The 12,097-nt window shown below is 40.1% G+C and overlaps 1 protein-coding gene across 1 annotated transcript in view; it reads left to right on the forward strand.

Annotated features, from left to right (window-relative positions):
- LOC139693689 (uncharacterized) overlaps positions 1-12,097 on the forward strand; it is a 63,682-nt gene that overhangs the window by 274 nt on the left and 51,311 nt on the right. The window contains exon 2 of the mRNA XM_071591932.1: positions 10,782-11,066. Coding sequence (XP_071448033.1) covers positions 11,049-11,066 — 18 coding nt within the window. The 5' untranslated portion in view covers positions 10,782-11,048. The remainder of the gene's footprint in view (positions 1-10,781; positions 11,067-12,097) is intronic.

Here is a 12,097-nt window from a genome sequence, read left to right on the forward strand (position 1 = left end):
ACACGGATATTTTGAAATGTAGTTTTGTGAAAATACCCCAAAATCTAAATATGTAGTATTTATATTTTATTCATTGAATAATCCATTCAAAATTTATTGTGATCCTATTTCTGAGAAGAAACATCGAAAAATATCATTATCTATGTATCTTTACAAAAGTAATAAACACGGATATCATGGATTTTCACAATGTGAAAATTCGCGGTATCAGTTGTATAATAAATATCCACGATGCCAAATTTTCGCAATATAATGTTAAATTCTCCAACTATGGTTTTCCACATTTTAATGTCACGATCAAGACGATTAAAAATTATAGTGTGAAAAATTTACACATGCTATTTTTTATGCTCTGGATATCGCAAATTTTCACCCATAAACAACGCCTGAATAATTTTTTTTTCAATATTAACAACAGCTAAGCTGTAAAAAATGTATTTCCCGTTGAAATTCCAGAGGCAGATATGCTAATATAATGTGGTCTAAAATTAACACATTTTCGAAATAGGACAAATGGAATCGTGAAAAACATTTGATTATATGTTTACCACGATCACCACCAAATAATTGAATAAATCACCTCTTAAGTGGGAAAGATATAACAGAAGTCTCGCGGATACCAATTCCCGCCCTCTTGTTAGCCTTTTTGAGGTAGCGGGGGAAATTTGGGACTTACACTCACAAGGACGCGGTTTCTCAAGTATGACCCTCCTTCACGCCATGTGACTATCCGCGCCACCTTTATATTTCGCGGCTCGATGATCCAGAAGTTAATTCTATGACGGATTTTGTAAATGAAAGTTTATGGTTAAATGATTAAAGCGGTATTTATTTAAAGTCAAATGATTAGTACAGTTGTGAATTCAGACTCTGATTTCCTACCAAACTCGATGAGGTGGTTTACTTTACTTATTGGAAATTAAAGCACGAATTGATGAAGAAATATCCAAAATAACTGCACGATGAATGATGAATGTAAAGAGATTATTAAAAAATAAATTCAATACATGATTATAAATTTCCAAAACTGCATTTAGATTCAACTAAATACAAATATAAACTTTTAAACATTTTCCTGGCTTGTCAATTAATTAGTTTTCGAGTTTAATTGGTAAAAGATGACAATAAAACAAGTGGTGAAATTTTTGGAGGTTATATTTCGTTTAAAAATGAATCCGTCTCCATTTTTCTGGAAATTTGCTTTTGTTAAAACAACATTTTGCGATATTCCGCATCAAATTCATGACCAATTCACCTTTCCGCCAGTCGCTTGGGACATTTTGGATAGTTAAAAACAACATCCATCTGTCAAAACCTTGCCTGAAAAAACCTGTGTTCAGTAAAATAGAGAACTAAACTGATGAAGCTTCCCGTTTAAATCCAGAAAACATGTAGATTTTCAGCAAGAATACATTTCAACACAAATAGGATTTGAAAAAGTAAATAATTTTATACTTCAAGCGTAATTGATTACCATAGAAACGTTTCGGTAGAATTTATAGAGATTTTATCTATCTTAACCCAGCGTTTTACCTATTTATTGATTTTTAATGTATTTTGATTGATTGTTTGAAGAGATGTGTATCCCTAAAAACATAGTGGCAGCAATGTTCTTTTTCCTACCCATCCCCTTTCTGGGTGGCTACTCCACAAATTAACGGCCGACGAAGAAAGGGAATAGGAACCATCGCTTTTGCGTGAAGGGTGACGAGTTCCAATTGGTTAAGTTCCAAAAGAGTTAACTCGGTTGGGCGTTCCTTCCTTCGCCATTAAAATTTAACCTGCGTATACGCAACCCGATTTACGCCGCCGTATATGGAGTTGCCGAGGTCTCATTGGATGAAAATCTGAATGAATTCCTCTCCGCACCTTATTCAAAAATGAACTGGCTCTCGGTTAATTCTGATATTTTTATTATATTTCATTTTGAATATTGATTTTAAGTTTTTGCCCTTTATCAGGTCATCTTTTTACTGATTTTCCCTTTTTTAACGTCCTTTGAGCGAATAACCGAAAGGAATAAACAGTGAGGAACCAAAGCACTTGATGCAGGTCAACTAAAGTTTTCTCGGTGAGAAATTTGTCGTCGTGTTTTCAGAAAGCCGTTTTTGGAGCCGTTGTTATCCAACTCAATTTTTCAAATTCAGTCAAAAAAACCTTGCCACGCAAATTATCTACAATTCAAAAGGACACCTGTTTTGGCCTCATGGACCATCCATATCATAATTTGGAAGTACGGCTTTAATTTGATGAACAAAAGCTCAAATGTTTGGCTTTTCTCTATGAAATAGAGATATATGTCATAGTCACTGTTTATGAATAAACCTAAGAGAGAGTATGAAGGACTATATTTCGCCATTGAGGTACATTTTTCTTATCAATTAATTTTTGAATCCGCGCTGTACTAAATTACTGTGGCTAAATAATTTTTCCAGTAAACAAATTTTCCTACATGTCATTCTGGAGAATAAACAAATTCCAAATTAATGGGTGTTTATACGCATTCAGGACTTCTACATTACTAGAAAATATGACACGCTGCTACTCGCAGAAAAATTAAAGGTTTTATTGGATAAGATAAAGAGATTTATTGAAATGTGTTCTCTTCTTAATGTAATGTTTTTTATTTACCCATGATACTCAACTTATGGGGGCAACATTCTTAAAAAATAACAATGATATTACTGCTGTTGTTATTCTACCAGTCACGGTGTTGGATGGAAACAGACCATATATACAACGGAACAAAGATGCATTTCCTAGCCGCTCCTAACTAAATGCATCCAGACATCCGGCACTACAATAACCCCTATTCGAAATTATTTCAAAAAATAGTAACTTGCATAGTTTCTGAATCTTAAGTCAGCCTGTATTCATAGATATGTCAACCTATTTTTGATACTTCTACCAGCTAAATGCTAAAATTTCACTAAAATGATAACCCATGCTGCCTTTTTAATCAAAATAAAATTTGTAATCCGATTAGAAAAACTCAGGAAATTAACATACCATTTTAACAATGGAAATTTACAAAACTAATGTAACGATTATTTTAAATTTGACAAGATGTATAGAAAAAATAATTCGTGTACCAGTCAAGTATGGTATTGAAAATATAGGGCACCTTGGTTATTTTTTTGAGTCATCGTTCTTACCAAATAGAGCTCTACATCGTTCGTATAGTACCGTCGAAGAGCGTTATGCGATATTTTTCCCATTTTAATATTTTGCTCTCTGTACTGTTATTCATCACCCTTGTGCTGCATGTATCCAATATTTAGGATTTCTTCCAACCCGAAAAAGATTAGGGGGGCCTTTAATCACTCGCGCAATATACATATATATGCTCGGTTCGCCAAGGATTGACTGAGGCAACCAATCCAACCGTGTTTCCATGACGGCAATCTCCCTTTTTTGATTCTTCTATGTTAGGGGTTTTGATCGGTGACAAGGTGAAGGAAAAAAGTCATCATCAATGTTTTCCACATCGTAAATCGTAATGCTCCGCTCGTATTTTTCAGCATTCGATGTACATACTTGGTGAAAATGTTTGCACCAAATGTCAGGAAAAAATCTTCATCTCAAATTTCTCAACAAATAAATGGGTAATATTACTCCTACACATTTGAAATTTACTTGTTACATAATGTTTTTTCCATTTTAGAGCTATAAATGCGGTCATCAAAACATTAATTAATATTTAAAAATCACAAATATAAAACCGCAGTATCTTCCCTTGTTCATTTAGCTATTTCTTTTTGCAAGAGTAAAGTGATATACTGATATGAAGAGACATAAGGCGTGTGTATATATAAATACACACACCTTATGATAAAAGAATATATATATAAAATAAGGTGTGTGTGTGAGTGTGTGTATACACGTGCTTATCATATACATACAGGGTTCGTCCGGAAAATAAGTGTACTGAGCTCAGGAAAAAAAATTTATTACACTTTTACATATCTTAAGCTAATATTCCTCAAAATAGGACCCTTGTGAGTCGATACACTTGTTCCAGCGGCGTTCCCATTCCTGGAACGCTCCCGCGAAGGCATCATCGGGAACCTCTCGAACACACGTCGTCACGGCCTCTTTGACGGCGTCCAAAGTCCCGTATCGCGTTCCTTTCAAACTCCTCTTTATCTTCGGGAACAGAAAGAAGTCCGGTGGTGCCAAGTCCGGGCTGTAGGGCGGGTGCGGCAGCGTTGCCACGCCGTGCTTGGCCAAGAAGTCCGACACGACAAGCGCGGTGTGAGACGGCGCATTGTCGTGATGCAGCCGCCAGATGTTTTTGATCGCTGGCCGGACGCGGGCGACTCGTTTTCGAAGCCTGTCGAGCACTTGGACGTAAAATGCAGCATTTACAGTTTGTCGTTCAGGTACAAATTCGTAGTGGACGACTCCCCTTTTGTCAAAAAAGACAATGAGCATCGCCTTGATACGAGATTTGCTCATGCGAGCTTTCTTTTGACGAGGTGATGATGGGGTGTGCCACTCCGCACTTTGTCTCTTCGACTCCGGGTCGTACTCAAAGATCCACGCCTCGTCACCCGAAACAACGTTCTCTAAAAAATGTGGATCATTTTTGCAGTGATCCGCAAGTTGTGTCGCGATTTCCAAACGATTGAGTCTTTGATCATCACTGAGCACTTTCGGCACCAACTTTGCACAAATTTTTCGCATCTGTAATTGCTCCCTAATAATCTCGTGCACTATTGTTTTTGGCACATTACACTGCTCTGCTATCATCCGAACACTAAGACGACGATCAGAGTTCAGTACATCGCGAACTTTTCGCACATTTTCGTCGGTGAGTGTCGTTGATGGGCGTCCAGGCCGTGGTTCGTCGTCGACCTGTTCTCTGCCCTCCACGAACATCTTGTGCCACCGAAAGATCATGTTTCTGGACATGGCTGACTCCCCGTAAGCCTGGTTAATCATACCGACAGTTTCGGTAGACGATTTCCCAAGCTTTACCGCAAATTTGATGGAATAACGCTGCTCCAAAAACTTCGGCATCGCGTTCCGTGACGTGGGTCGAGCGTGGAGGTTCGCGTTAACAGAGCTCCTCACTACACCACAGCTCAGAGCCGACTGCCTTTTTCAGCGTCGCTTGCCAACATACCCCCCTCCAATCGCAGCCCGTCAGAGCGGTGCTGGGCGCGCCTGGAGTGGCGGGAAAAAATCAGTACACTTATTTTCCGGAAGAACCCTGTATATATATATATATATATATATATATATATATATATATATATATATATATATATATATATACATTATATTATATACATACATATATATGTGTATATATATATATATCATTTGTATATATATGTATATTTATGTAAACAAACGTACCGTCTAAACACTATTGAAAATGTAAGAGAAAAATGCCTTGATTATGCGAGATGGTGTCTTAAATTACAAATAATTCCATGCTTAAAAATAAAAAACTTAGACATTTTTAAACAAAATTTCTCAAAATATTACAATAGGTTTGCCTATCAACTAGGTAAATTTTCCAAGAGTCTTTATTATATATGTTTGGGCACTTATTCCTCACAGTATCATTTAATAGGATGAATTCAAAGAAAAATGCGATTACCCTTTACTTTCAGTAAAATCAATTTTATCACGCATGATGTCATGTATTCTTGGAAACATTTTACGATACAATATATTCTTGCGGGTGTAAACTTATACTACTGTTTAGGGACCATGTACATCAAAAACATCTTGTGAATATGCATTTTAATATTAAGTATTTTCTACAACCGGTGTTTCGTCATGGTGCAACTTCGTCATCATCAAGTGAACCATCTACATTTTGTCAGGGTATATGTACATGGAGTTGATTTAGGGAACAGGGTTCAGGGAGAGAGTACAAAAATATTAAAAGGCCAGGAGGGTCTTGTATCTTGCAATGTGAGAGGCATGGGTTGAGGGTGCTAGAGGAGGCGAAGAGGTAAGACTCCTAGATTTTTGGTTAGGTATTGGGAGCTTCAAATATACTTTGAATTGTAGTCGCTGCGTTTGAGTTTTTTGTACTAACGGCTCTTTTTTTATGTTCCAATCATGGCTTTTGCATCATTCAAAATTTCTTGTGGGTTGTATTTGTTGTGAAACAGTCCAACACGCTAGTGAAACCCCTATAATCCTAACTTCAGCCATGAACTCCTCACCCTACGAAGCGTCACACATAACCCTATGTCCATTATCACTCTATCCCCCTCACCTCCTCCCCAACGTCTCATTGTAATTTTTCCGCCTCCTCTCTCACCCCATTCCCCCAACCCACCACTATTTATACCAATGTAGGCGTAATTTGTTGCATCAAATGACACTGCACCGTAATGAAACTGAAGTCTTGGAAAACAATATTACTTGTATTATAAACTGTAATCACAAACTGCTTTTGGTTTGTTGGATCATATGGCACGATGTAGAGGGAAACTGTTTACCTTCCTAATAATAAATAGTTTTATAGAAATGATGAATGAGATATATTTCCAAGGAAATTAATTTGAACAGTATGAATAATGTAAACCTTTTTTGATATCATCATGCTGCCTTTTTCCATAGGGTTTACAACTTTTCGTCTTTTTCTCAAAATATGTATTAGGTCACCTTTTTTGGTATAAAACCCGCTTGAATAAAATAGCTTAGTGTGCGTGTCCTACTTTTTGTCACCTTTTGACGCTCAGTTACTGGTGTGGTAAATTTCCTGTGATAGTAAAAAAAACTGCGTTCTCTGATAAATTAAAAAATATTTCTTGTAACTCACCACCCTTGAGCGGGCGGTCGGCTTCTTTAGTTTCACTTGAACTCAGTAATAATCGCTGAGGTGAATCGAACTAAATTGCTCTAACCTCAGAAGCTTAAATTAAGTGTAGTGGATTTGGTCGAAGCGGGAGAATGTTGGCACTCGGGTGCGTCTATCGCTCAAAGCGTCATGTAGTTAGCGACTTCAATCTCGGATAACCTCGGTGGTTCTGGGTGTGTCCCCGGAGTAAATTTACCAACCTTGGGCGACCCGGGCCAATGTCTTAAAATAGGTCGATCACCTACCACTGGCACCGTGCTCTCGGAAGCATTCGCCGTCGGAGCACACGTCGTAGTGTAATTGCACAGGAAATGTTTGAAGGATTTCACACAAGTTAGCGTTTCCCACACACGACCTTTCGTTATTAACAGGGTGGAGAAAAAAATCATCCTTGACACAGTGACAACGGACGACTAATTTTTTCATAAGCATTACACCAAGTAATATGGAGACCGAGATGGAACGGTGGCTAACGCACTGGCTTTCGACCCAGAGGGCTTGGGTTCGAGTCCCGGAGGCGGAATATATATTTCAGGTGTATTCCAGTCCCTACTTGATATTCTTTGTGGAGAGCACTGTGAGTGAGTGAGTACACCGTCCGTCGGATGGGACGTTAAGCTGCGGTATTTCGTCAATAGAAGGCTAATGCTGGATTTCTCGCCACCCTTCATCCTTTCCCGTCCGTCCCTAATGGCGCAAATGACCTCAGTTGTCGGTCACCTCCGCTAAAAACAGCTGCAACTAAATTTTATTCTTGAACCCAAATTTCTATGATGTATGAAATTCAAGCAAGGTAGGTAGGTTTGAATTGCAATGATAAATCGCGTTTACTTATTGCGTATACAAATTTGGAAAATGATTATTCTAAATGTTGTAATCTTTTAAATATTAACAGCCAAATAAAATTTATCTGCTTATCTGTTGTATTTTTTACATCATTTTGTGGCAGTTCAACTAATTTGAAAGAAAATTATGTTATATTTTGTAATTTTCTCAAAAGATTCACAAGAATATTTTTATCCTTAAGTTAATATCACAGTTAGTCTCGCTACTGTGTTGACATATTAAAAATATCTAAATAGCAGTAAATTCTCTAAAAAAATATTCCTTTTGAGTAGCCGTTTTTTCTGCCTTTTGATTTGCATTCAATCCTATCGGAAAGTTCGCTTGCATTAAAATTTAGGTTATTAACTCAGTTACCGCATACAATTGTAATTACGTGCAGAAGAAGGAGCTCTAGGTTAAAAGAAAAATATTTCCGCACCAATGGAGTCGAAATTCAGAGGCTTACAGTCATAATTTAGACATTATTTCTGTTCATGAATGATAACTGATTTTATTTTTTTAACTATCTTATAAAGTTCTTTTTTCCGCAAAATACACCTTTGTTACACCTTTCTACATCTACTTAATACCCCGCAAGCCGCCGCAAGGGCGTGTGGCGGGGGGTGTTAGGACACCACCCGTAATTCACAAGGCAGAATAAAATTTATTGAGCAAATTTTAGAAAATATGGACTGATTCAATGGTCTTCCACCGCCTCCACATTCATCATTACCATTATGCGGAAAGAGTACTGTCTCAAACGGCACGCAGGTTTTAAAAGAAAAGGAGATATGACTACTGAGAGCGGGCAGGGAGAGCGGAAGGAAGTGTGGGGAAGGACGGAGGTCGGTGGCGGATTTAACTCGGAGGAGACGACGTTAGGTGACTCATTCCTAAAACCGGGAGGGAGGGGCAGGGGCGTGCGGGGTGGGTGGTAACACAAACACGCACACATGGGGCAATGGATTTTCATGTCCAAGCGCTGTATCCAAACAGTTGCGAGTCTTAAAATTTGTAAGACTTTCGGAGCCGAGAGTGTATATTCCATTCGAAGCAAGTATTCTATGGTGAATGAAATTGCAATACTTCGCCATCGGGCTACTTTCAAATTATTTTAATAATTTAAACTTAAGTCCCACTGTCAGAGTTCTGTGGAATCCAAACAGTCCCTTGATATTTGCTCACTAAAATTTACATAATATTTGCTCACTAAAATATCTAAACAAACAAGCGGAGAATTGCTGCTAAGATAGATTCCCTCTTTCCTTTCGTATTTCCTTTGATGTTTGCGAACACCAAATTGACGGTATAATCTGTTATCTTACGTGCGATGAGTGTTTATTATTGGCAGGCAAGGAGGATAATCTTGGTAGATAAGTTTTAAATGGTTTCTACCATTTGTTATTTCTTGGTGTTCTAGATAAAAAAATTTATTTTAGAAAGTAAGAAAATTTAAATTTCTGCTGAAAATTATATCATCATCATTGTCCGTTCAATCCTAGGATTGGTTGACTGCAGCCTTCCATCCTACTTTATCTGATACTAATTGGCTTACTTCCTGGTATTTTTGCAATTGCCCTAACTCTTCTGCCCCATTCTTTCTTCAGTATGATGCCAACGCCTACGATCCTCCGGTCGTCTCCCGTTTATACCCGTATAACTCGATATCCGTCGCCCCAGTATTCGTCTGCTGCTACCCAAGCTATCCATTTCTATCTTTCCGCTCTCCCCTTAGGACATTCCAAGTCACTTTTGATTAGAATTAGGAGGTTTTTCATCAGTCTTTCCTGACCGATGTAGCCTTCCAAGTAGTCTCTTCTCTGAGATCCGATTGGGGGACTATTTTGCCTCCGAAATATTTCACCGGGAAGGATGCCATCTTGTCATAAATAGGTTGAGTGTAGGGCTGTATCTCCTCGGGAGAAAAAGATGGTTTCCCGTTGCCTTCCGCATCACAGTACTTTGGCCGATTCCGTGAACTTCACTCTCGCCCGAAGCTGTGGCCGTTGATGCCGGACCGATCTCCTTGGCCTGCACCATCAATATCTTCTAATGAGAGCTGTTTCCTCTCAGTAGTGGGGTCATTTTGTGTTGCGTGTAAAAGTTGTCGCTGTTTCGCTGGTATATATTTTCCGACAAAATTGCCAGAAATATATTCTCCGTGCTATGGTCTTGAACCTTCGACCCTCACAATGAGAGACACTGGTCCACCCCAGTCCCTCTCTCTTAAAATCAAATGCTAAATTTGTATCTTAAATTAATTTCTCTCCTGATTCGTAAACTGCATAAATCGTCATTGGGTAATTTTTTGAAATTTTGGTTCTTGTCAGGTGCAAGTAAACCGCTCATTATGAAACAAGTGAAGCCGTTTCCTCCACTCAGTTAATCCTCATCAAGTCGTTGTTCTGAACTATGTTGACAAATTAGCCGGGCAATTTATTCTGCGGCATACTGAACGCATCTTTCTCTCAATAAAATATTTGAGTAATCTCCGAACAACCTCGGTTCAGTTAGTCCTATCTTTAGTGTTTTATTCTCTTAATAACATTCAACTAAAATGCAAATTCGGAAAATTTATTCTGCTGCAAGTTTTTCTTCAATAGCAAAAATATATTTCCGCCCTTTCCACTCTCCAGAGTCTTCTACTCGTGGTGTCGAATCTAAACTTTTCGGGCTTCCACACGTCTCCCCGGGGAGTTCCTCGCGGAGACCTGAGCGCGAGAGCCGGTGAATCGAGGTCACCGACCTACTAGGCCGAAACCCATGTAATGAATTAATAATCACACGGACAAAATTTGTTTCATTATTTTTCCCCGGAAGGTCCTTGCTTTTCGTGAGGAGGGCGAGGCAAGGGTGGAGGACAAGGTGGGTTGGGTGGGGGAAAGTGCATGGGGCACCGCGTTACCAGACTCGCTGTTCCGCTAGAGTTGAGGGCATCACGATGCACCAATCCTTCCGCCCGCCACCCACCCCTCTCGCTCGCCCGGCACTAACACGCGCTCTTTTTTCTTCCCGTTCGTTTCCCTTTTCTCGCCCACCCCCTTCCCCACCCATTTCCACCCCCACACGACTCACCCCACCCACCCCCGAACCACGCTCACCCCGCACGCCCACCCTCCCGACACAGGAATCTCTCCTGCTCGCCGTCCCACGCCTCCACTGCCACTCCCCGAGGCCCTCCAGTCCCCTCCCGGACGGGGACGCCGAGGGACAGGCGGACGAAGCCTTCGGGGCCCGCAGGAGGCCCCCGGGCGTTGCGGCGGCGTCGGGGGCGGAGGAGGTCGGCGGCAGCCTTCTCCGGCGCTGTTACCCGTCCGGATCGTCGCAGGTGCCCTTCCTACCATCCGGGAGGCTGGGGGCTTGCCTGCCGCCATGCTACCACGGCGCCAAGACCATGGCCAAGCTCATCAAGGTGAGTTCGGAGTAATCCTCGACTTATTCTATTGGCGTTTCCATGCATTGCGTTTCCGAAAGCAGTGGAGCCAATCGGATCAATGTAGATCTTAAGCGTGGGACGAGATGTTGCAGCAAACGATAACAGACGCTCAGCCGTCAAAAGTCATTTGTTCATCACACGTCGAAACGTGGGTCGAGCATCTTCTTCCGTTTCCTGTGAAAATTGGCACATCGGTGATTCACCCTATTGGTTAAGCGTAATATCGGACGGAATTCGTGTAAATGTAGCGTTCTTCATTTGCGGTTCTCCGCCAATGGAGACGTAAAGTTTGTGGTGGGAGAAACTCATTCCATTTGATTCAGCTATCCGATTAATGCAACTCAAGGCATATCACTGCTCAAGTTTAATGAACTATCTAGGAAAATGGATTCTTCTAGTTGAGTGTTAAGATGGGAAAGGATTGATACTGTTGCGCTTAGAGAGCTGTGTCACGCTTTGTTGGAAATCCAGTGTACAAACTAAGTTGATACCTTTGGTAATCACCCAGGTAATCTGCCCAGGTAATCTTAACGGTGATATTTTGCACATCGGAAACTTCCAAGAAACCATAGTCTTTATTGATGAAGGAAATGAACCGTCTTACTCTGAATCTGTGAGTTTCACACGACGTATGGCGAAGTATAAGGTGCGTAGTAGTTTTTAAAACGACCATTTGTAAAATAAATAGCCGGAAATAAAAAATGTGGCAACCCAACTTATGAAACAGCTTTAACAACGCGATTCTAAAGATACAACTGAAGTTCTGTCAAAAACTAGCCTCAATCAAGGCTATGAAATCCTTCGAAATTTATCCAGATCTGAGCTATATTCTCACCAATCAAGTCAACTCTTGTATTTGATATTTTGATATTAAATTGATCCTGAAGAGAAGGAAGGTGGGACTGGGATGGTGCGGTGGCTAACGAACTTGCTTCCCATCCAGTAGGTCCGGGATCGATCCCGGGGGCGGCATCTATCCCGTGGCATTGGGATATCCCAGTGGTATC

Source organism: Hetaerina americana, unplaced genomic scaffold (genome assembly GCF_022747635.1).
Source record: "Hetaerina americana unplaced genomic scaffold, ioHetAmer1.1.p SCAF_5, whole genome shotgun sequence".
Taxonomy (NCBI): domain Eukaryota; kingdom Metazoa; phylum Arthropoda; class Insecta; order Odonata; family Calopterygidae; genus Hetaerina; species Hetaerina americana.